Source organism: Aulonocara stuartgranti, assembly GCF_965226115.1.
Source record: "Aulonocara stuartgranti genome assembly, chromosome: 2".
NCBI classification, from domain to species: Eukaryota; Metazoa; Chordata; class Actinopteri; order Cichliformes; family Cichlidae; genus Aulonocara; species Aulonocara stuartgranti.
Window position 1 is genome coordinate 30,087,289 of NC_138940.1, and position 25,764 is coordinate 30,113,052.

The window sequence follows — 25,764 nt, forward strand, 5'->3', positions numbered from 1 at the left end:
TCTCTTTGTGTATTTATAGCGTGTGATTTCCTCTGCTCCTCGTCGCGTCGTCTGTGTTCCTACCTGGTGTAATCCTCTGCGTGTTCTCCCTGCTGTTCTCCCTTCATGTTCAGGTTTGCCACTCCTCTGTGTAGTTTATCCCAGTTTAGTTTCGTCCTTAGTTCTGTTTGCCATCTCCACTTTGTGTTTGTTATTAACAATAAATCACCCTCACCTCTGAATAAGTGCTGCATTTTGGGTCCTCCTTCCACTTTCCACACGGCCGCTGCCCCGGACCGTGACAGTACGACGCGACCACCAAATGGACCCAGCAGCGCTTAATCCGTCCAGGGAGCTACGAGAGACTCTCATCGATGCCACACAGGAGCTCATCGACCTGTGGCTGGAAAGCCCGGGTGGCACGTCCCAGCGCGCTGTAGAGAGGCGGCTACAGCGTCTGGTGACCGGTCTCCCATGGCTTCTGGGCTCGCTATGTCCGTGGGAGCGGGAGTTTCTCCTTTTAGACCTTGGACTTCACCCTCCGTCTGCATTCCCTTTCGAGCAGCCCGATGCGGTGAGTGAGCGGGACGCTTTGGTTTCCCCAGTTTCCGGGACTTTGTTTTCTGGGGCTATTCAGAGCGGGATGGGAGACGGTATGGATCGCTTACCCACCTTCGTGGTGACTGATCCTTCTCAAGTGGGCGTGTACAGACCCTCTGCAAGACTAACAGACTGTGTCTCTGCCACCCCTTCTGAGCCAGGACTTTATCACCATTCTCCGGCTCAGTTCTGTGTCCAGCCACAAGCTCCCAGGTCTGTAGCTCAACCATTAGCCTCCCTGAGGGCTCAATTACCCGTTCTACCGCCGCTCCAGTTAGCCACTCAGCCACCACCACCGCTAGCATCGCTACAGCCCACAGTTCCGGTGATGGCTGAGCCACAATTTTCGCACTGTTTTTCCACCGCTGTTTCTGAGCAGGGAGACAAACTGTTTCATTACGGACCTGTTCCTCAAAAGCTGGCAACAATAGAGACTATTGCTCACTCCGGGGCTTCCCCAGAGGCTGGGTTACTGCCCTCGGCTTACTCTGGACCCCTGGAGGCCAAGATGCCAGCTGGGAACTGCACCGGGCTGTCACTGCCTGAGCAGGGTCAGTGCTCTGCGCAGCTGCAGCCCTCCTTATGTGTGCCAGAGGCCCACGTGCCTACTGGTTTTGTTTCAAAAGTGCCAGAGGCCCACGTGCCTACTGGTTTTGTTTCATGTGTGCCGGGGGCCCCGGTGCCCACTGGTTCTGCGGCTGTTTTCGCTGGGGGGCCCGAGGAGCCCGTCCAGCCTCCTGCTTCACTAGCTGGGGGGCCCAAGGAGCCCGTCCAGCCTCCTGCTTCGCCTGCTGGGGGGCCCGAGGAGCCCGTCCAGCCTCCTGCTTCACTAGCTGGGGGGCCCAAGGAGCCCGTCCAGCCTCCTGCTTCTTCGGCTGGGGGGCTCGAGGAGCTCGTCCAGCCTCATCCCACACCTGCTGCCATGTCGGCTGGGGGGCCCGAGGATCCCGTCCGGCCACCTGTGGCTGCTTCTCCACCTGCGGCTGCTTCTCCACCTGTGGCTGCAGCGCCGCCTCCTGCAGTACCATCACCTGCAGCGCTACCACCTGCTACTGCCACGCCTCAGCCTGAAGCTTCAGCCTCGCCTGGTTCTGGTCCAGCTTCATCCTCACCTGGCCCAGCTTCAGCTTCAGCGTCTGCTTCGCCTAGCCCAGCTTCAGCTACAGCTTCATCCACGCCTGGCCCGGCTTCATCCACGCCTGGCCCGGCTTCATCCTCGCCTGATTCTGGTCCAGCTTCATCCTCACCTGGCCCAGCTTCAGCTACAGCTTCATCCACGCCTGGCCCGGCTTCATCCACGCCTGGCCCGGCTTCATCCTCGCCTGATTCTGGCCCAGCTTCAGCTTCAGCGTCTGCTTCGCCTAGCCCAGCTTCAGCTACAGCTTCATCCACGCCTGGCCCGGCTTCATCCACGCCTGGCCCGGCTTCATCCACGCCTGGCCCGGCTTCATCCTCGCCTGATTCTGGTCCAGCTTCATCCTCACCTGGCCCAGCTTCAGCTACAGTTTCATCTTCGCCCAAGTGGCCTCTCCCTACTTCCTTTTTGTTAAAGTTAAGTTGAGCTGCTGGTTTTGGCATTGGAGGTTTCGGATTTTGGCCTTTTAAAAATTTGTGACATTAATGAATTAATATTCCATACCATCAATGATATTACTAATTTCTTTGTTTGTTTTGTTTTTGTTGGTTTTCTTTTGTTTGTTTTTTTAAATCTGTTTTCCTTTGTCTCATCATTTGATTTACTTCAAGAATAAATAAACTATTGGAATTTTTATTTCACACCTACTGTCTGCTTTGCTATAAATATAATATAAATAAGGCTTGGGCTTGATAGGCTTGAAACAAATAGTCATCACTGTCTGCCCTGCTTAGTTTATTGATATGTTCCACACCCAGTAACATTTCTTTTAAGTAATGACCCAACAAGTCAACTAAAATATTTAATGTTTAATTATTATAAAGATGTATACATTAATAATGATAATAAAACATGGAAGTGAAACAAATGATGAACAAAGTTAAATTGAAAAGAGAAACTGCTCCATTGCAACCATATAACATTTGTTTAGAGCTTCAACAGAATAAAAATGCAGAAAACCCTGACACTGGTAGTATTTAAACATAGAGGAAACTTAAGACTTGATGCATTTTCTCAAAATATTCATCAGTTTTAATATTTTGTATTCCTCTGATAGGAAATCACCTTTAGCTATATTGACACGGACCTTTTGTGCTCGTGGAATAGATACAATCAACTCCTGTTGGTTCAGTGTGTCGAAGTCGCTTTGAAAACTTGACTTGGCCGTACTCCACCTCTGGCTTTGCCTCCACCCTTTGCTCTACTTGCTTCCCCTGCTGCTGCAGCATAACCCTGACATCAGCATACGTGACTTCCTGGTCATCATCTTTCTCTGCCTCTGCAGAGAAAATAAATTGAGCAAATAAAGTCAGTGAGTCATCAAAACAATAGTTTGACGTTTCATGAAACTTGATTTCTTAACAAGAGTTAAATAAATTAGACACACATATATATTACTGATCACTTTGAGAATGAAGTCGAAATGTGCAAATTACATTTCTTGTTTCAAAACAATTGCCACGGCTGCTATACCCTCGACAAAATACCTCGTTTAGATGAGTCTTGTGATACAACAAACATGCGCTTTATTGCACAAGGGTGGAACCATCGCTATCCCTGCATCTGGCCATTGCCAACCATTTAAACCCAGTTAAAGACAGCGGGTATCAAAAAGATCAAAAAGAATCACAACTTTCTTGGTAATATTAAATAAAGGAAAATATTTTTTGTCAGACTGAAGTAAGTTAAAGGAAGTTTTGTACCTTTTTGTTTTGTAGAGAGTTTGTTCTGTTTTTTCCTCTGACAGCTACACCCACAAATAAGAGAAATACCAGTGCTGAGAGAACACCGCCGATCAAGGGCAAAGCTGCTACTCCTAAAATGAAAGACATACAAAAACAAAACAAAAAAACTCAGTAAACACGTTTTTTGTTTTTGTTTGTTTTGTTTGATGGTTTTACAAATGTATTTGGAAATACAGTGGAAAAAAAGAGCCATTCACGTTAATGTCCCAGGTGCAAACAATGGGGAAAAAATGCAGCAAACAATTAGATGAGTTATGACATTTGTACAAAGTGTTCATAATCAATACAAACCGAATATTACCTTTTGTTTATAATAATCTCACTCACCACAGGTAGATATCCTCTCTTCTTTGGAGACATTACTGACGTTGTTCCTGACTGAGCAGACCAGATGTCCTGAGACGTGCTGTTTCAGAGTCATGATGTTAGTCTCATTATTTACAGAAAGGAGTTCAGCATCTGTCAGTGTGCGTCCATCCAGAGTCCAGCTGTACTGAGGACTGTCCCCTCCCTCAGAGGAGCAGGACACCCTCATCTCTCCCTGGGACAGACACTCAGAAACCAGCAGGACAGAGGACACAGGAGCTGAGAGAAACACACGCAAATGACTTATGTTACTATCATAGGATATTGATAATAATTTTCTGATCACCTGCTAAATTTGCAAGTTTGCTCACTTACGGACCCAAGACCTGCAGGACACGATTAGTCTCTAATTCTTATGGTAGTTTTATTATAATGAAGAGAGAACCAATCATCCAGAAAAAAACACATTACATGTTAGAATTTGATTTAAATTGATCGAATGTCATTCATAAGTATTTGATCTTCAAGCAAAGCATGACTTAGTACTTGGCGGAGAAACCCTTCTCAGCAAGCACAACAGTAATTCATTTCTTACAGTTGGTCACCAGGTTTGCAAACATCTCACAAGGGGGTTTTGGCCAACTCCACTTCACAGAAACTCTCTAAATCTTTTAGGTTTGTTGGCTGCCACTTGGAAACTGAAAGCTTCCTGTCATTCCACAGATATTTTATAGTAGTGAGGTCTGGATACTAGGCCACTTCATGACCTTAGCATTCTACTTTAGCCACTACTTTGCTGCCTTGGTTGTATGTTTTGGGGCATTGTCTTCCTGACAGACCTATCTCCTCCAAAACTTTATACGTTTTATTCATGTGCTTTTTTCTGAAATTTTTTTGGTTCAAAAATTCACACAAAATGTGTGTGAACAGTGAATAGTCTCTGGGCCAATAAGCACATGTTCAAATGTAACAAGTTGTGAGTTGTATTAAACATATCTGTTCTCAGAGTGTATCAACTACATAAAATTGTCTGTCTTTGAAATTCACTGTTCCCTAACCACAAATGAGAATATCAGTGCATAATTTAGTATTTGTAATTCAAGATTCTGCTTTTTCATTAATTGATCAATATCATTTTTAATCCAATGTTAAAATATATATATAAAAAATAGTTTATTTTCCACCCATAAAGGTATTTATAAATGTCTTTATTATATTCAACAATAGCCTTACAGTACTCATTTAAACCATGTGTCTGACCTGAATTCCAATTTTTGTTTCAAACTCAAACCAATTATGCTGTGTGCATTCATTTTTTGTTTGCATAAAATCGTCTGCAAGCATTTCTTTGTGTGTATCTTGTAGGACCTTTAATCATGCTCTACAATTTTTATTTTGATGTAATAATTTTAAGTTTCTGCCTATTTGCTTTGTTTAGTCAAATTGTATTCAATTAAATTGTATATAGTTTCATTACAACAAGAGTATATATTACATTCTCGAATTAAGAACAGGGAAAGTCCAAAATGCATGTATCTGAAATTTATTGGCATATATTATATACATAGTAAATAAAAATTTTAATTCGTGCTTCGTTTTCCAACAAGGAAAACTTACCTTGAAGAAACAACTGTAGAGTCCGCTCACCTGATGATCTTCCATCTGAATGAAAGGTTTGAAGGGTATAATTACCACTGTTATTCCTGCTAAGGTCATTGATCCTAAATGTTCCATTACTGGGAAAAAAGAGATATCTATGTTCTATGCTATTTGAAGAAAACGTATTATTTCTGACAGTTAGTATTTTTGATGAATTCTTTGACAGATCATATCTAGATATTTCTGCAGTGCTGTCCATCAGTTGAATGTCCACAGTTCCTCCCAAAGCTCCATAACACTGAGCTCCATCCTGTCTGCCATCACAGGAAGTTCCCATACCTGAAAATTTTGAAACATTAATAAATATTTGTCTCAGTTCACACTATGTGAAGAAGCATTTATTGGCATGCAGATTAACATTAACATTACACAGGTCTGTGAGTGAAGCACATTGTGTTAAGGCTCAGCTAGCAGCACTATTTTAGAATTAGTGTCACGTTTTGACATTTTTGTCTGGAAGTCCAAACAGTAAAATGATTTTAATTTAGCTTGTACATGCTGGCTTATCATTACTACTGAATCATCTACTGTGATACTTCAGATAGTACAACAGAGTATTATAGCCACATTAAGAAAATATATATATTGGTGATCAATTATAGTTGTTGCTACGGTTGCAAGACTCTCTACAAAATGCCTGTTGTAGATGAATTAGTGAAACAAACTAATCAGCCGTATAACATCACATAGCATACATCCTCTTTATTGCACAAGGGTGTAACCATCGATAGCCTTGCATCTGTCCATTACCAGCCATTTCCTTTCCAGCCAACTCCAGCAAGTTGGATTGTTTTTCCATCAGATACAACTTTCTGCACCATCTTTTCAAAGTCCTTATACTGATCACCACACTGTGTTTATGAAATAAAAGAGGAATCATTTCCTTCCTCGATTCTAAGGTACGATTTCACTAACTCAGTGAGTATAGCTAGTCTAGCGGTTTGTCTTAAAACAAGTGTACTCTCTTCATTTGGATTTGAAATAGATTTTGATATACCTTTATTAGTCCCACAAGGGGAAATTTCATAAGGCTGCCGATGTCATGGTCCTGCGACCATGACTCAGTGACTTTATGTTTATGTACTTATTGTTATTACTTTCATTATTATTCATGGCTGTTTTGGGATGGTTTGTGTTTGGGATTTTAGACACTGGGTTCTGGGTTTGTGCTCCCTCTGTTGGTCCCTGGTGTTAGTGTTCCCCTGTCTCGTCAGGTTAATCAGGTCCAGCTGTTTCCCCCATCTGTGTGTGATTTCCCAGTGTCTCTTTGTGTATTTATAGCGTGTGATTTCCTCTGCTCCTCGTCGCGTCGTCTGTGTTCCTACCTGGTGTAATCCTCTGCGTGTTCTCCCTGCTGTTCTCCCTTCATGTTCAGGTTTGCCACTCCTCTGTGTAGTTTATCCCAGTTTAGTTTCGTCCTTAGTTCTGTTTGCCATCTCCACTTTGTGTTTGTTATTAACAATAAATCACCCTCACCTCTGAATAAGTGCTGCATTTTGGGTCCTCCTTCCACTTTCCACACGGCCGCTGCCCCGGACCGTGACAGTACGACGCGACCACCAAATGGACCCAGCAGCGCTTAATCCGTCCAGGGAGCTACGAGAGACTCTCATCGATGCCACACAGGAGCTCATCGACCTGTGGCTGGAAAGCCCGGGTGGCACGTCCCAGCGCGCTGTAGAGAGGCGGCTACAGCGTCTGGTGACCGGTCTCCCATGGCTTCTGGGCTCGCTATGTCCGTGGGAGCGGGAGTTTCTCCTTTTAGACCTTGGACTTCACCCTCCGTCTGCATTCCCTTTCGAGCAGCCCGATGCGGTGAGTGAGCGGGACGCTTTGGTTTCCCCAGTTTCCGGGACTTTGTTTTCTGGGGCTATTCAGAGCGGGATGGGAGACGGTATGGATCGCTTACCCACCTTCGTGGTGACTGATCCTTCTCAAGTGGGCGTGTACAGACCCTCTGCAAGACTAACAGACTGTGTCTCTGCCACCCCTTCTGAGCCAGGACTTTATCACCATTCTCCGGCTCAGTTCTGTGTCCAGCCACAAGCTCCCAGGTCTGTAGCTCAACCATTAGCCTCCCTGAGGGCTCAATTACCCGTTCTACCGCCGCTCCAGTTAGCCACTCAGCCACCACCACCGCTAGCATCGCTACAGCCCACAGTTCCGGTGATGGCTGAGCCACAATTTTCGCACTGTTTTTCCACCGCTGTTTCTGAGCAGGGAGACAAACTGTTTCATTACGGACCTGTTCCTCAAAAGCTGGCAACAATAGAGACTATTGCTCACTCCGGGGCTTCCCCAGAGGCTGGGTTACTGCCCTCGGCTTACTCTGGACCCCTGGAGGCCAAGATGCCAGCTGGGAACTGCACCGGGCTGTCACTGCCTGAGCAGGGTCAGTGCTCTGCGCAGCTGCAGCCCTCCTTATGTGTGCCAGAGGCCCACGTGCCTACTGGTTTTGTTTCAAAAGTGCCAGAGGCCCACGTGCCTACTGGTTTTGTTTCATGTGTGCCGGGGGCCCCGGTGCCCACTGGTTCTGCGGCTGTTTTCGCTGGGGGGCCCGAGGAGCCCGTCCAGCCTCCTGCTTCACTAGCTGGGGGGCCCAAGGAGCCCGTCCAGCCTCCTGCTTCGCCTGCTGGGGGGCCCGAGGAGCCCGTCCAGCCTCCTGCTTCACTAGCTGGGGGGCCCAAGGAGCCCGTCCAGCCTCCTGCTTCTTCGGCTGGGGGGCTCGAGGAGCTCGTCCAGCCTCATCCCACACCTGCTGCCATGTCGGCTGGGGGGCCCGAGGATCCCGTCCGGCCACCTGTGGCTGCTTCTCCACCTGCGGCTGCTTCTCCACCTGTGGCTGCAGCGCCGCCTCCTGCAGTACCATCACCTGCAGCGCTACCACCTGCTACTGCCACGCCTCAGCCTGAAGCTTCAGCCTCGCCTGGTTCTGGTCCAGCTTCATCCTCACCTGGCCCAGCTTCAGCTTCAGCGTCTGCTTCGCCTAGCCCAGCTTCAGCTACAGCTTCATCCACGCCTGGCCCGGCTTCATCCACGCCTGGCCCGGCTTCATCCTCGCCTGATTCTGGTCCAGCTTCATCCTCACCTGGCCCAGCTTCAGCTACAGCTTCATCCACGCCTGGCCCGGCTTCATCCACGCCTGGCCCGGCTTCATCCTCGCCTGATTCTGGCCCAGCTTCAGCTTCAGCGTCTGCTTCGCCTAGCCCAGCTTCAGCTACAGCTTCATCCACGCCTGGCCCGGCTTCATCCACGCCTGGCCCGGCTTCATCCACGCCTGGCCCGGCTTCATCCACGCCTGGCCCGGCTTCATCCTCGCCTGATTCTGGTCCAGCTTCATCCTCACCTGGCCCAGCTTCAGCTACAGTTTCATCTTCGCCTGGCCCGGTTTCATCTTCATCTTCGCCTGGCCCGGTTTCATCTTCATCTTCGTCTGGTCCAGCCTCCGTGTCTGCATCCTCGCCTGGTCCAGCCTTCGTGTCTGCATCCTCGCCTGGTCCAGCCTTCGTGTCTGCATCATCATCTCCGCCTGCTGCGGTCCCGGCTTCCGTGCCCTCAGCCTCGCCTGGCCCAGCCTCGTTTGGGTCTGGAGCTAAACGGCCGTTTTCTGGACCGCTGGCTAGGCTACTGGCCGAGCGCCGTCGCCTGACTGGCCGCCGTTGCCTTCCGCACGGCCGGCCTCCTGAACTCTTTACGCGCCGCCGCTGCCTTCTTCGTGGACGGCCTCCTGAACTGTGCTTTGGACTCTGCTCCCCTGTGGGTTTTGTGTTCATCTTTGTTTTGGGACTCTGGGGCCTCCGTCCGTGGTCGTGGTCCGGTCCCTCCGTCCTGGGCCCCCTGCCGCCCGCCCGGATCTGGTGGTGTGTTTCTGTGGCTGTCGGGGGCCAGCCCTTGAGGGGGGGGTACTGTCATGGTCCTGCGACCATGACTCAGTGACTTTATGTTTATGTACTTATTGTTATTACTTTCATTATTATTCATGGCTGTTTTGGGATGGTTTGTGTTTGGGATTTTAGACACTGGGTTCTGGGTTTGTGCTCCCTCTGTTGGTCCCTGGTGTTAGTGTTCCCCTGTCTCGTCAGGTTAATCAGGTCCAGCTGTTTCCCCCATCTGTGTGTGATTTCCCAGTGTCTCTTTGTGTATTTATAGCGTGTGATTTCCTCTGCTCCTCGTCGCGTCGTCTGTGTTCCTACCTGGTGTAATCCTCTGCGTGTTCTCCCTTCATGTTCAGGTTTGCCACTCCTCTGTGTAGTTTATCCCAGTTTAGTTTCGTCCTTAGTTCTGTTTGCCATCTCCACTTTGTGTTTGTTATTAACAATAAATCACCCTCACCTCTGAATAAGTGCTGCATTTTGGGTCCTCCTTCCACTTTCCACACGGCCGCTGCCCCGGACCGTGACAGCCGACCTATTGCACGCAATGGCGGCGCCATCTTACCCTCCGACCATACATACATTACACAAAACATCACATGGGGAAGACAGGTCAGAGAGGTATAACAATGGAAAATGCACCACATGAGGAAAGATAAGGAGAAAAAAATAACTCCCCCCAGACTGAGCTCCAACAGGGAGATCAGTTTGAGAACAGAAAAAAAACACCTCTGCACATAGCACATGAAAAAATACACCAAAGAAACACATGACAAGCAACAGCGACCGAGACCGCCTTCGTCAAGAGCAAGAGCAAATGGTTTTCCACTTTAATCTCACAATTTGGACATTATTCTTGCAATGATCAGTAATATTTTTTTCATAATGTGGCTCTAAGCACTCCATCATAATACAGCCATTTTAAATGGTTGTGGTCTTTCTGCAAAATGTAAAGATGCCTGCTGTGACAAAAATGAACAGTTCCGACACTTTGATGTTTCAGTTAACTTGCCCCCATAATTATGACAAGTTGTTGTTAATGTGAAATCTGTTCACATATACCACAGTTGTAGTAGATACCCAAAATAAAAAATATGATATATTCCAATAAACAGTGTTTGCACTGATATTACACAGACAGTGTCTGAAAACTGCATTTAAAACACATTTATATTGTAGATAACTGAGGGCTTTTCCAAAATCTAAATAGATTAAATAAATAAAAATTCTAAAAATGGTACATCTTCCATCATATTTGATTATTAATAAAACTGTGATGGAGCTAATTCAGGTGATTAAAATTAGTTATATATTATTTAAACATTTCTTCTTCCATAACTGTATTTACTTTAAGTGCATATCCACATGAAATTGATATCAGAATTTGATATTATTATTACAAGGAACCAAACAGTGTAATTTAAAAACAGTTAAAGCATTCTGTAATTGTAATTATATTCAACAGATCTATTGTTGATTTTTTTCTGTGTTTGAGATTCTTCATCCATAAGAAAAAAGTCAAACTTTTTCACTGACTTTACTGGATCCCATAGCTGTAAAACATGTTATTCTCTTTTGAAATGTAGAATTAAGCATTAATTTTAAAATGTTACTTGGCTCACCATGAGACACTCGAAAGAACAGCAACAATACAACAGCTTCCATGTCTGTTCAAGGTTCAGCTTCTGTTGATCCATACAGTGGCTTTCAAGCTTCAGCTCAGCGTATGCTGCTCTGAACAGACTGCTGTGTCCTGTTAGTGAACCGCCTCACAGAAACCCTTTGTGTTAGGTTTTATTGATGAGGGGATGGAAGGAGGTGGCATCAGTTTTTCTTCCTTTTTAGCTTTCAAGAAGAGAGGGAAACATCTCATTGATACTAAAAGGGGTTTTGAGAATAATTTCTTAAATTCCTAAGAAATCAGTTCACCTGTATTACAGAATTTAGATTTTAGTTATAATAATTTAGTTTTTATTAATAATAAATTTTCTCTCTCTTTCAACAAAAAGTCACTCCGGATGACCACTAATTTTTTAAACACTATGCAAAGAATTGATATATTTTATACTTATACAAATAATTATAGGTCATCTTTAAAGCTTGGCAAATCTCAAGTTTTAATAGTACAAATCTTAAAGTCCGATAAGCCACTAAAACACAGTTAATCCAGTAATAGCATGCTGCAAAATAGCACCATCTCTTGGTAAAGAATAATGTCAATGCCGCTGAGGCCAAGGGGCAGAATGGACCTAATATACAGATGGAAACACAGAGGCTCAAAAAATGGTGTGAATAACATTTATTTACAAAGATGTCATTTTTAAATATAAATGACAAATACTAGTGCACGGGAGCAGGGAACTGTTTACAGGGGCTATGTATATGAAGCTATGTATATCAGTGAAGGCAACAAAAGATCCTCAGCACTTAGCTCTTGCATTTATATACAGTGTTATGAAAATGTTTGGGCACCCCAGATAATTTTCATGATTTTCCTTCATAAAACATTGTTTGGATTAGCAATTTATCAAATAGCAGACGAACACAGTGATATTTGAGAAGGGAAATGACGTTTATAGGATTTACAGAAAGTGTGCAATAGTGCAACAGAAAAATCACATCAATATTTAGTAGATCCTCCTTCTGCAGGATTAACGTGGTGATTGTGGCTCAAGAGTTAGGCGTTCACCTTGTAATCGGAAGGTTGCCGGTTCAAGTCCCGGCTTGGACAGTCTTGGTCGTTGTGTCCTTCACCTGTTGCCTACTGGCGGTGGCGCCAGTGTCAGTGCGCCCCAGGATGGCTGTGGCTACAATGTAGCTTGCATCACCTGTATGTGGATGACTGGTTGTGTAAAGTGCTTTGGGGTCCTTAGGGACTAGTAAAGTGCTATACAAATACAGGCCATTTACCATAGTTGTCTTGTTGAAATATCCACCCCTGGCACAACTTCAACTTGGTGACTGATTCTTGAACATTGTTCTCAAAAATCTGCTGATTTTGACCAGAACCCATTCGACTCTCAACTTTAACAAGGTCCCAGTACCTGCACTGGCCACACAGCCCCACAGCATGATGGAACCACCACCAAATTTTACTGTGGGTAGCAAGTGTTTGCCTTGAAATGCTGTGTTCTGTTTCCACCATGCATACTGACTTTTGTTATGTCCAAATAAGTCCATTTTTGTTTCATCAGTCCACTGCACCTTATTTCAAAATCAAGCTGGCTTGACCAAATGTGTGTGAAACATACCTCAAGTGACTCTGTTTGTGCGAAAAGGCTTCTTCTGCATTTATCTCCCATACAGCATCTCCTTGTGCAAAGTGTGCTGAATAGTTGAACAATACACAGTGACACCATCTGCAGCAAGATGTTGTTGTAGGTCTTTGGAGCTGCTCTGTGGGTTGACTGTGACTGTTCTCACCATCCTTCACCTCTGCTTATCTAAGATTTTCCTTGGCCTGCCATTTTGGGCCTTAACCAGAACTGTGCCTGTGGTCTTCCATTTCCTCACAGTGGAAACTGACAGCTGAAATCTCTGAGATAGCTTTTTGTTTCCTTCCTCTAAACTATGATGTTGAACAGTATTTGGTTTCAGGTCATTCGAGAGTTGTTTTTAGGCTGCTACTCAGAGAAGATGCAAAGAGGAGAAAAACGTGCAATTGGCCACCTTAAATACCCTTTCTTATAAGTTTATAAGATTCACATGTGTATGTAGGTCAAGGGTCAATGAGTTTACCAAACAAATTTTGTGTTCCAATAATTAGTGCTAAAGGTATTCAAATCAATAAAACGACAATTTGGTGCCCAAATTTACGCACCAGCCTAATTTTGTTTAAGTAACTATTGCACACTTTCTGTAAATCCTATAAGTGTCATTTGACTTCCCAAGTATCACTGTGTTTGTATGCTATATGATATATTTAAATGAAATTGCTGATCCAAACAACCAATGATTTATGAAGAAAAATCATGAAAATTATCAGGGGTGCCCAAACATTTGCAAACCACTGTATATAAATGCAAGAGCTAAGTGCTGAGGATGTAAATCATAAAGAAAGCTATATACATGAATGTGAGCTAACGCTGATAGCAGACAATCTGGCAAAGAGTAGTGGTCAACACTGGTCTTAAATACAGCCGTGATAATGAGCTCCAGGTGTGATTCAAGGTAGGAAATGAGGTCAGCTAGAGGTGGAGACACGTAGCTCTATGGAAAAATGCTGCCACTCACCTGGACCATGACAAATAATACTGCTTCAGACTGATTTGGTGACCCCTTACACCTTTCTTAGACTTTATTTTGAATATTATAATAATCTCTTTCAGTGTGTTTTTATTTTATTTATATAGTCCGAAACACAACATATGCCACCACAAAATACCTTAATCACTAAGGCCTCCCAGACATAGACAACCTACAGGTCTCTTTATTAAACAGTATGGACCATAGTGTCTTCAGAGGTGGCAAAAGTACAGTTATTCTTTACTTAAGTAGACGTACTAATACATGCGTTAAAAAAACACTCTGGTTTATGTATTGATTCAACCTCTTTACTCGAGTAAGAATGAAAAAGTACAGGCAGCACAGGCTGTGGAATGTATTCAAAGTGAGAAAGTAAAAAGTGCCTCTTTGAAGGACATCTGTTTTTGTACAAAGATAACTGAACCACATGCTAGAGAAATCTAATGGGCCTATTAAACAAATACAAACATTTTTTGTTTGCCTACACACCTACACAGAAAAATGAATATAGTCATGAGCTCTGTTTTTGCTGCTCTAAGATGTACTGCTCTTTATGGATTTACATTATGCATTACGTTCTTGAAGGTTTTTTTTAGTCACAAGTTTCACTTGGAGCCCCGTCGGGGCGCAATTGTGTGCATCCCTGACCAAATTGCATGAATTACCTACCTTGTTTAAGAATTTGATTGGGCAATTCAACATCATTCACACATTGTCACAGCACAAGCATTTATGAAGACGAACTGGAACTTACTCATTAGCTCTTGACAGGATGGTGACTTCAAGTGCTGCTAATACAAAGTTAAATTCAGTTGTTCAGTTGGTATAAAATGGCTACTGAACCTCTTTAGGTTTCCTTGAAGATGTTTCACCTCTCATCTGAGAAGCTTCTTCAGTTCTAAGAGAAAGTGATGGAAAGTTCCAGATTGGGTAGTACCAGGGGAACAATATGAGAACAGCACCACCAAGGCTTTTGGCGGAGCAATACAGCAAGAGCATATTGGAGAAGAACCAACCCTTAACAGCAATGTTCAGTGGCTAGTGAATCTAAAAACAGATCACAGCAACCACCCTGAACAGGGTCCAGTAATTATCACAGTGGTAGACATCCAAGAAAGGGTCTCCAGTATCAAGAGTTGGACAGCACCAGGCCCCGACATAGTTCACGCCTAGTGGCTGAAGAAGCTAACTGCACTCCATAAGCATCTGGCAGCACAAATGAACTAGCTAGTCGATGGGAGACACTCAGAAAGGCCGGACAGCCCTGATCCTCAAGGACCCCCAGAAGGGACTGGTCCCATCCAACTACCGGCAAAGTTGGATGGGACCAGGCCATTTAAGATGAACAGGCACATGGCAAGAATACCAGAGGCCCAAAACATTAGCTCCTGGTAGACCGAGCAGACAGCCAAGATTGCAAGATTAGGCTAACCAACCTGTGCACTGGATTAATTACAAGAAGGTTTATGACTTCATGCCTCACACCTGGATTTGTCCTGCAGACAGACAAAATGGTGTTGGCTAACCAACCAGAAATAGTGGATGTAGAAACAGAAGAAGACAGCCGTAGTGATAGATGTAGCGATGACAGTAACATCCGAAAGAAGGAGAATGAGAAGTTTGAGAAATACCAAGGGCTTAGAGAGGAGTTTGAGAAGATGTAGGGGGTTAAGGTAACAGTGGTCCCAGTGGTAATCGAAGCACTAAGTGCAGTGACTCCCAAGCTAGGTGAGTGGCTCCAGCAGATCCCAGGAACAATATTCGAGATCGCTGCCCAGAGAGAGAAAAAAAGAAAAAAAAAGAATACTGCTAGCATAATGGACAGGTTTTTGATGGGGGCTCTCACATAAAAGCAAAGCAGAGGTTGAAGCATCGCAAAATATGCTTCCAAACCAACTTTCTTCCAAGCCAAAGGCTAGAAAATATGATGATGCATATCTTGTATTTGGCTTCACCTGCACAACGACGGTGCCAATGTAGGTATACTGACAGAATTTGTTTTCCCTGCGTCGGGAGCACGCGCTGGGCTGTCCAAATCACGGACCAACAGTATCCCACATTATGGATTTTCAGTTCACAAACACTTCTAATAATAACATTTTGGCAATGTTGTAAAATAAAAGGGGGCCCAGCAAAAAAAAAAAAAAAAGTTACAATGGAACCAGAGAGAAAAAAAGTACACTTTCTCCAGTCTGGAATCATTGTAATCTCATAATGTCAAATAAGGTATATGTTTTTCCGCTCCTATGCTTTTGTATTCCTGCCTCATCAGTACCATGTGGAAGAGTTTTTTCCAAAGCAGGAGAACTGATCTCTACGGAAGATACGGAAGAGGATTAGGGCCACTGGAAAAAAAAAAAAAAGAATTCTGACTTTAATCTCAGAATTCTGACTTTATTCTCAGAATTCTGACTTTTTTCTCAGAATTCTGACTTTAATCTCAGAATTCTGAGAAAAAACTAACCCCGTTTAACTAATGTGAACAATGGTAGTGGCTGATTAGTGTAATAGTTTGCACATTTTTCTAATGACCAAAAGACCTTTGGCTCCTGAGAAGAAACAAAACTCCTTTAGGGTTGTTTTAGGAAGGGCATCTGGAATGATAAAAAATCTTACAAATCAAATACATGCCACTACCTGGTGTGGTGAGTCTTTGTAAATAAGGAGTCAGCAAAAAGTTGATTTTACCTGATATGAACCACAGTATATAACAGATAACTCTTCTGTCACATCTTTAACTTTGCTTGTGTTTTTTGTGTCTCTGTACAGATATTTCCTTGCCTATATGTGGTTTGAGAGCAGTTGTGGTAATTGTCTTACTAATTGGGATTTCCATCTACTTTACTTGGAAGAAAAAGAAAAAAGAAAAAGCTGAAGCCTCTGCTGCCCTACAAGCAGAATTCCCAGAAAACTCTGTTTTGATGGTCGAAATGAGAAGTTCTGCAACTTAGGCCAACACTAAGTTGCAAATTTCATCTGGTGAAGCGATGAGTATTTTTGGATTTGGATTCTGTGGAAACTAATAGAAAAAAATATGTAAGAAAAGTAGTCTATAGTCATTTGCCACTTTTTTTTCTAGGTAAAGCTGAAATTAGATAATGCTATAAACAAAAAGAATCAGCCCACTTGTAACTGCTGTTTATACGAAATTTTATTTCAGGAATCTTAAACCTGTTTTTTTTTATGATGCTTTCTGCCTTTTATTTGGGAATTTGTTGAAAAAATGTATTCAGCATTTTGAAGAGTTAAATATGTTTTTGCCAGTGTATTGACAAATAAATAAAGATGTAAATACTCTTCTCTTACTGAAGTGAAAATCCTATATCGAAATACGATGTTATAAAATAAGTTTACATTGTACTAAAGATTGCATTTAATTGAGTAAATATTCATATTGTATACTTTGCTTTAACTTCTACTTCTACACTGCAAAAAAATTTTGTATAACATATTAACATTTATAGTGTACATTAGGTGATTTACAGACATAGTTATACACCTCAGTAATATTTATGAGAACAAATATTTTAGTTGACTAAATAATCATGCATTAAACAGTAAAGGATTTTTGTACTCAGTCTGTTTCATGCTTATTGTCACTGCCAAAAATTTATTAAACTACATCAATCCATTCTCTGCCACTTATCTTTTTTAGCCTATCCCAGCTGTCTTAGGGCGAGAGGCAGGGTGCAGGGGCAGGTCGCCAGCAGACAACCATTCTCACCTATGGGCAATTTGGAGTTTCCAATTAACCTATCCTCACTAACTCCATATCATTGGACTGTGGGAAGAAGCTGGAGTACCCGGAGAGAAACACTGAGAGAACATGCAGACTAGCACAACAAGACCCCAGCCTGATGGTGGGAATTGAACTCTCTCTGGAATTGAACGCACTTCAAACGCACTGAAAAAAGTTCACCTCTCAAAGTGAGAGAAACAGTGGCTGACATGTCAGATTTGGATGACTTAATAAGACTGTATTTCAGACTTTCTTTCAGTAACAAAGAAATACTTTCAATTTTAGCACATAGTCATCAGACAATTATAAGTGTTCGAACTCTAAAGAGAATTTGTAAAAGACTTGGGCTTTTTAGAAGGAAGAATCAATCAAACTTGGAGGAAGTGCTAGCCTTTGTCCAACAAGAGATCATGACAAATGGACAGATGCAAGGTTATCGTTGGCTACATCTACGTGCAATTCAACATGGATTTGTGGTGTCACAAGATACTGTAAGATGCATAATCAAATTGCTTGACCCTCAAGGTGCGGAACTGAGACGAGCTCGACGGTTGAGAAGACGACAGTACAGCTGCAGAGGGCCAAATGCTCTCTGGCACATGGATGGCTATGACAAGTTGAAACCATATGGTATTGCTATCAGTGGCTGCATAGATGGTTTTAGCCGCTATGTTTTATGGATGGAGGCTTATACTACAAACAGTGACCCTAAATTGATTGCAAGTTATTTTCTGAAAACAGTTTCATGCATCAGCGGATGTCCAGAAAGGTTACGTGCTGACCGAGGTACCGAAAATGGTTGTGTCGAACAAATGCAGATGTTTTTACGGAGAAACCACACAGACAGTTTTGCAGGTGAGAAAAGTTTCCTTTACGGAAGAAGTACAGCCAACCAACGTATAGAAGGATGGTGGGCTACCCTACGCAAACAGAGTGCACAATTTTGGATGAACTTATTTCAAACTTTTCAGGATGATGGCCACTTCACAGGGGATTTTTTGGACAAAAGTCTTATCCAATTCTGCTTTCTCAATCTTATTCAGGTAAAAGCATGTGCTCATGCTATGTAATGTCTTAGCTGCATAAATAGAAAATATAAATATGGTTAGAACATTTTTTTTCTTTAAATTAAATATGAATTTTATTTCCATTTTAATATGTCTTGATGCATGCTCAATCAGCCAGGTAAGGAATGTTTTTTGACAGAACATTTCTCACACTGAAAACGCTACATCCAGATGAACAGAATCAACTTTTTGGGATTCCATTTTAATACTTTGATGGAATTGTATTCATGTTATCAGTGGAAGTAACTGCACCTTTCTCAGCACAGGTGCATGGAGCATTTTTTTTTATTTATTGCCACATGGTTTAAATTACTATGGAGTCTGTTACCTAGTGGTCCTTTGGGCACGGTTTCAGAAAGCAATCCTATCATTTGGTTAATTCTCTATTGAAAATTTATTGTAGAATCATTGCACACTGAGTATAAAGTGTTGGGCTATCTATTCAACAGCAGAATCATGCAGCACCATTCTGTGTCCATGTGCTGTTTAGTGAAAGTGCTCTTTTGTTGTTGCTGCTTGGTTTTACATTAATTAGAGGTCAGTTTCTATGTCTGTTGATTAATGAGTTAATAAGCCTCAACTTTGGCTAAATCTACTGGTACATGGTCTGTTTCATATACCAGTACTTATATTGTGTTGTTTTTCATGTAGGATGAACTTGATGAAGTTGTGAACACATGGAACTCGCACAAAATCCGGCCAAGTGGTAGTGCAGCATCGGGTCGACCAGTAGTAATGTACTCATTTCCAGAGCTGCACAGTGCTGAGGATAGACTGAAGCCTATTTCTATGGAGGATATCACTTTGTGTATGGAAGAGTGTAGCCCAAAAGGTCAACACCCCTGTGATGAAACAGTCTTTGAACTGTGTTGTCTGCTTATGGTAGAAAATGAATGGGATGCCCCAGGAGATCCACTTGGTGCTGCGGATCTGTACATTAGGTTAAGAGAAGAAATACTGCAAAGTATTTAAGGAACTTCAGTGTGTAAATGTACAAATAAATACAAAATATTTCTCTTTATCTTGATAACGTGATTTGATAGTAGGTGCCATGTCTTACAGGTACCTTTTATGCAGGTATTTCTGCACTGCATTAAATGAAAAATGTTTTTCTACATTCACACTACCATTAAACAGAAATGTTTATATATTACTTGAAAAAGCTGAATATTGTGATATTATCAATCAGTTATGAAACACATGTCAATCCTTTTAAAAGGCCATACATTAAACTGCATTTACAAATGTTATATTTTTGATTGAATCATAAGTGGTGTAAACCTGCCTACCAGTAAATTGCAATATAAATTTCTGTGTTTTGTTGCCAGACATGTGCATAGTATATAAAATATAAACTGACCAGCTCCCTGCTCATTGTTTTCTGTATCAACCTTTACTCTTAATATTCATGGCTGGAAACCCAGGCACCAGCATATGATATGCTAAGTGCCCGGGTTATCTGTGGTATGTTTCAGCAAACCATAGTAGCATTAACAATTCTAGGTCTTGACAACAGCATGTTTCTATAAACGTATCATTGTTAATATTTAAAGTCGTTATGCCTTTTGGGGAGCTTTTAGTGCAATTATATTAAAGCAAAGCTATTATAATCATTTACCCATATGAAGATCCATCACTTAATTATTAATGTATTTCACTTCTGTTAGTTGTAAGATATTTTAGCTGGTTTTTCATGTAAAATGACCACGAATCATTGCTATACTGATTCAGTGTTAGCTGTTGTATACAAGGCTCCTTCATGATATGAATCCTAAAATTATAAGAAACATACCAAAAATATTTTGACTTTTATTTGTAGTATCCCAGCAACAATGCAACAAAACAGTTCCTGCAAGTGGAACCAAGTTATTGTCCCATTAAGTGCAACATGTTTTACATTTATATTTGTGTATCTTTATGAAATATTTGAAATTAAAAATAAATGGTATTCTTCCATGTTACTGAGCTCATGTGTGGCAGTCTCTTGAATTCTGGCATGTTCAAATAGATATGGAGTTTGATGAACATATTCAAAACAACAATACAAATGTACTGTGTACAGTAACATTTTATTGGAAAAAGTTTACAAGAAACCTGTTCTTTCCAATGCCAATAACATGGCTAAAACTCATAACCGTATAAGCTGCCCTGTAACAAGAATGACTCAACTTTTAAAACAAACTTATAGATCTCATATAGTCTTGTTATGCATCAGTATACATCAGTGACTTACTGTAAAGACCATGAACACTGGCTATTGTGGTATCACATATTCCTTCAGTGTCATCTATGGTATAGAAATAAAAACAAGTGTGAATGACTGAGAACATACATGCATACAAATAAAAATGCATAATTTCTGGCAGTAACAAGACATTTTTTCAGGTGTTAAGATTAATACTATATCTGAGAACATGACAATTTGGCATTACAAAAGGATGCCTGAATAATCACAGTACTTGACCACTGCACTGAAGTGTACAGTGTTTATTTATGATCTCAGTAATCAATAACCATCTTCAAAACAGACTGAATCCTTTAAGCAGCTTGAATCAATTTGATGGATGAATAACAGGTATGCTTAGAAACAATATGACATTAAGAAAATACTGGAATTTAAAAAAATATTTTCACCAACTTTATATGGAACCTTTGTAATCAACAACAAATGCCAAACTTTGATACCTTAACCTACCTTAACTAAAAATTGCATATACTGTAAAGCAAAATGTTTTCAGACATGACAAATGCTAAAGTATAAAATTGTACTTATTCCTTTTACAATACAGTGTTGCATAACAGCATTACTTTTACGTTATAACTATGTTCAGTTTTAGCCCTGACCTAATAAGAAAATACCATCTGAATGAATTAGTCTTACTACTAATTACTTACAAAAGTATTTGACTGTGCTGAGCTCTCACACCACACATGGTGCTTTAAAGAACGTTTAAGAGCAGTTTAATTATAGTTTATAGATCTTAAGTAATCTTTCTTCATGCTTTTGCTGAAGGTTTCTGTCTTACAGCTGGAAAGCTTGGATTTGGTGAAGACAGCTCTGGATATGGTAGTAAACAGTGTACCTGTTCGTTTTGTTTTGTGACTGTATTATGTAAAACTCAAAATGATAAAAGAAAATGAAATATTAGCCAAAACTAGACTTCTAACAGAGATGAGAAACTTCTCTCTAATTAAAAAAAGTATACTGTATAAGTTCAAAATACATAAAAATACATATTCCTAACATCTCTTTACAGTTATGCTCTAGTGTGCATGAGCAGTTCAAATGTAGCGCATTGCTGTGAGAGTCTAAACAATGTCCATCACCCAGACATTACTTTCAAGAACTGCATTAAATTCAGAACGAAAATCTGGGAAGTTTTCATAGCTGTTAGCTAGCTGCAGAACATTCCCACACGTGCGTCCGACTGGTCTTCTTGTAAACTCTGTCATATCTTGAAATTGCACATAAATACTGTTTGTTACTATAAGGTCAGATCCGGTGCAGAAACGCATAAATTTCTGAAGTTTAATGTTATCCAGCTCTCTGATGAATCTTTTGAGATGATTTTTCACTTCTTTTTGTTGTGGAGTCAAATCCACAGCAAATTTCAGCAGCTGGCACACTTTTTTTGAAGTTGGTTGCAGTTCAGAGAATAACTTGGTCAGTCCCTCCGGACTGAGGGAGATATGGGGGTCGATGATCTCCCGCCAGCAGTCAATAACAAACATTGGTTTTTGGACAAGCTCTTTGTGTGCTATTTCATCAAGGATTGTAGGAAGAGTCTCAGCAGTGATTCTTTTTCTACAGCCATAACTGTCAAGAATTTCCACAAGATCATCCAAGTCAACTGCAGAGAAATCTTTTACTGCTTCCATCAAAACATCACATTCTTGGCTGCTGACAAACTGTAGAAAGTGTGCTTTAAGATCACTGTAAACACCACTGAAAAGCACTTGTTCCATAAAAGGGATTGCAAGTTTATTTGGAAAATACTGACATTCTTGGTAACCTTTCAGGAGTATTCGCCCAACTGCCTTCCATTTTTCAGCAGGAAAATCATGGCGAATGAATGGCACTTTAATGGTTGCACCTAGGGTGCATCGCTCATAAAATTTATGCCAGAAGCATGTGAGTACATCTCTTAGTATTCCTGATCCAGTGCCTGGTTCTTCTGTGTTGTCTGGAAGTATGCGCTTCACATTCAGTGTTTTGGTCAAAATCTCCTCATCAGAGAAAGCAGTAATCATGTCATGTAAAGTGTCAGTATGACGTATGGTGATTGTTATTATGTTCTCTGAATTAGGTGGACTGAGGGGTACAAGAAAACCCTCATAGACTAATGTGTCTTCTGTATCTTCTTCAGCATCAAAAATTGGACCAAAAGTAATTTCTGGATCATCTAAAATTTCTGAACCAGCGATGACTTCATCAAAATTACCCCTGACTTCCCCCACTTGCAATGGATTAATATCACTGCCACTGCTTTCTGAGACAAACACCACTTCAGATGTCTCGCTGGCATCTTCTTCAGGATCTTTTGGTTTTGTTGCAATGTAGAAGCGTAACATTGTCAGTCTCGCTGCCTCATACATATTGCCAATAGACTGGCAGGTATCATCAGTAAGGTGGTTCTGTTTAAAGTCCCAAACCTCAAACTCAAAATCTGTTTCACATCCCTTAGGAGATATGCCATTAGGAAAAAAAAGTTTCTTTCCTTCCTGAAGAATATCTTTTAATCCAGCATCAGTGGCCATTTGAATTTTTCTAGTGCCACCTCCCTGCTTCGCTCTCACCTGTTTGGCTATTTTTCCATCACAATGTATCCATCCTATCTCAACATTGCGTGTTGCTTTTTGCTTCTTTGTCTGTCTTATTCCTGCATCTGTATGTGAAGTGTTCTCCTTTGGACTTTCTTTTCTGGTTTTCATTTTCTCACGAAGTTTTTGCAGAAGTCCTAGTTTTCTTTTTGACAGTGGTTGCTTGCTTTTGCAGAAATTGAAGACGGCAATTCGGTCTCCGTACGAGGGAATGTAGTTTGCCAAAGTTGCGTCATCCATCAGCGCTATGACGTCACAGTCAATCTGCACACAGGAAGAAAGAAAAGACAGTCATTTTCTGCAACATTTACGCTGCAAAGCAATATTACAGTTAAGCCTCTTAGGCCTCGTTAATGCCAGTAGGAGAGTATTGACTGTAGTTATCAGAAAAGCTATCTATTTTATGCAGGGCGAAACACAATAATGAAAGAAGCAAACTAAGGCATAGCCTTTCAGTAAATAATAAATCCTCTTCTGTATTTAAAAAAAAAGCGGGACTTGATTGGTTATGATGTAGGTAGTACGTCTTCTAAGGATGTTCTACGACACTGTGGTGGCGTCTGCTGTCTTTTATGTTGTGGTCTGCTGGAGTGGTGGAATGGCAGAGAGGGACAGGGGGAAACTTAACAAACTGGTCGGGAGGGCCAGCTTTAGCGGTCTGCTAAAGTCCACTGAGCAGACTGGGGAGGAGAGGATGTTGTCTAAGCTAACATCCACCATGGACAACACCTCCACGCTCTCTGCATGAGACTGTACGACCACTGAGCAGCTCGATCAGCAGTAGACTTTTGTGTACACGCTTGTGTACATAGCTCTGTACATTTTTATCTGTACATATGAATGTTACTTATGTATGTAAGACTATAACGCAGAGTCATAAATACACAGTCCATTTAGTCATTTAAGCAAAGGTATTACACATAGAACACAAAGTAACATTGTAAATCAGTCTTTGGCACAATATCGGGATTATTTCGTTATTTATTTTTGTGTTTATGCGAACAATATGCCTGATTTGCGACTTTCTGCACTTCTATTGGTTGTGCGAACAAACGTCACGTCACTCCGAGGTCAAAGTTCAACCCGGCAGCGCTCCTCAGCCAGCACTTTTATATATAGGAGAAAGATGATGTCATTCTGACATTATAAACAGTTTGCTCATTTCTTCCGACACTGTACCACTAACGTATACACAGTTACATGCACTACATTAGTTTGTGTTAGCTAACATGTTGTGAGGGGATCGTCAGTCGGCCACCGTCAGAACAACAACCGGGGCTGTGTCGGTGGCTGTGTATGAACGCCACCCATTTTTCTGAGTGAAATATCCGCATAAACATTCATTACAGCTTCTCTCCTCCGCTGTACTAAGTGTAACTTACTTGTACACATCAAATATATCAGTGATATTGGCAGGCGGCTAGCATCTGTAACACACTGGTTGCATGCCAAATATCCTTGGGCAAGATACTAACCCCGTGTTTGCCTACTGGTGGTGGTCAGAGGGCCCGGTGGCGCCAGTGTCCGGCAGCCTCGCCTCTGTCAGTGCGCCCCAGGGCAGCTGTGGCTACAATGTAGCTTGCTATCGCCAGTGTGTGAATGTGTGTGTGAATGGGTGGATGACTGAATGTAGTGTAAAGCGCTTTGGGGTCCTATGGACTAGAAAAGCGCTATACAAATGCAGGCCATTTACAGCTCCGCTTAACTGCCTTGAAAAACTCTGAAATAGTAGAACAATAAAATAAAATGCAACGAACCCATCTGGGATGATCCTGCGATCAACAACAGTTAAAACGTCAATTCACCTAGTATACTGTAACATTGTGAAACACGTTCATTCCTATATAACATTATAAGCTAACAAGCATGCTAACAGCTAACCGTAACTGTACCGTAACTGTTTTCCTGTAAAAATAGGAGACACCAAACTATTTCTCTTTTTTGTTACTCACCTTCTGCTCTTCCATTAATAAAATAGCATCTTCGGGGACCCCTCGGCCACGCAAAAAGTCACTTATATCCACCATATTTAGTGAATTAGTTCTCCACCTGCCAAACTGGACACATCGCTGTCACCGAAGCTGGAAGCCTGCAGGTGCCCACCTCAAAATTCTGAGATTAAAGTCAGAATTCTGACTTTAATCTCAGAATTCTGAGAATAAAGTCAGAATTCTGAGAAAAAAGTCAGAATTCTGAGATTAAAGTCAGAATTCTGAGAATAAAGTCAGAATTCTGAGAATAAAGTCAGAATTCTGAGATTAAAGTCAGAATTCTGACTTTATTCTCAGAATTCTGAGATTAAAGTCAGAATTCTGAGAAAAAAGTCAGAATTCTGAGAATAAAGTCAGAATTCTGAGATTAAAGTCAGAATTCTGAGAAAAAAGTCAGAATTCTGAGAATAAAGTCAGAATTCTGAGATTAAAGTCAGAATTCTTTTTTTTTTTCCTGTGGCCCTAATCCTCTTCCGTACTTGCATAACAATAAAGTATAACGTATTTTTTCTGTTCTAAACATTACATACTGTATTAGTCAATTATATTATTTTTATTATATTGAAATTAATTGGAATATATAGACTTCTCTTTCATTTGGATTA

The 25,764-nt window shown here is 41.7% G+C and overlaps 2 protein-coding genes and 1 long non-coding RNA gene across 3 annotated transcripts; 1 reads left to right on the plus strand and 2 right to left on the minus strand.

The window, feature by feature from the left end:
* Positions 1–2,559: 2,559 nt before the first annotated feature.
* Positions 2,560–11,112, minus strand: LOC309687507 (uncharacterized protein). Its single transcript, XM_082502531.1, has 5 exons — positions 10,919–11,112; positions 5,383–5,703; positions 3,787–4,044; positions 3,418–3,530; positions 2,560–2,993 (listed from the first exon to the last, which is right to left on the minus strand). The coding sequence occupies exons 1-5, from the start codon at positions 10,959–10,961 to the stop codon at positions 2,916–2,918; spliced, it is 813 nt and encodes a 270-aa protein (XP_082358657.1). The 5' UTR covers positions 10,962–11,112; the 3' UTR covers positions 2,560–2,915.
* A 6,343-nt stretch (positions 11,113–17,455) lies between these two features.
* Positions 17,456–20,315, plus strand: LOC309688959. The gene is made up of 3 exons (XR_014271212.1): positions 17,456–18,135; positions 18,252–18,323; positions 18,999–20,315. It is a non-coding gene; the product is annotated as an uncharacterized lncRNA (long non-coding RNA).
* Positions 20,316–20,397: 82 nt separating this feature from the next.
* On the minus strand, positions 20,398–25,356 carry LOC309688951 (uncharacterized protein). Its single transcript, XM_082505043.1, has 2 exons — positions 25,121–25,356; positions 20,398–23,432 (listed from the first exon to the last, which is right to left on the minus strand). Exons 1-2 carry the CDS (start codon positions 25,193–25,195, stop codon positions 21,657–21,659), a joined length of 1,851 nt encoding a protein of 616 aa, XP_082361169.1. The 5' UTR covers positions 25,196–25,356; the 3' UTR covers positions 20,398–21,656.
* Between the last annotated feature and the right edge of the window lie 408 nt (positions 25,357–25,764).

Bases quoted from the DNA above. Each gene is read 5' to 3' on its own strand.
- LOC309687507 (XM_082502531.1), bottom strand. From the start codon at position 10,961: ATGGAAGCTGTTGTATTGTTGCTGTTCTTTCGAGTGTCTCATG. The intron at 5,704-10,918 runs GTGAGCCAAGTA...CAAAATTTTCAG, and splicing joins GTTCTTTCGAGTGTCTCATG to GTATGGGAACTTCCTGTGAT. The intron at 3,531-3,786 runs GTGAGTGAGATT...CTTTCATTTTAG, and splicing joins AGAGAGGATATCTACCTGTG to GAGTAGCAGCTTTGCCCTTG.
- LOC309688951 (XM_082505043.1), bottom strand. From the start codon at position 25,195: ATGGTGGATATAAGTGACTTTTTGCGTGGCCGAGGGGTCCCCGAAGAT. The intron at 23,433-25,120 runs GTGAGTAACAAA...TCCTGTGTGCAG, and splicing joins TATTAATGGAAGAGCAGAAG to ATTGACTGTGACGTCATAGC.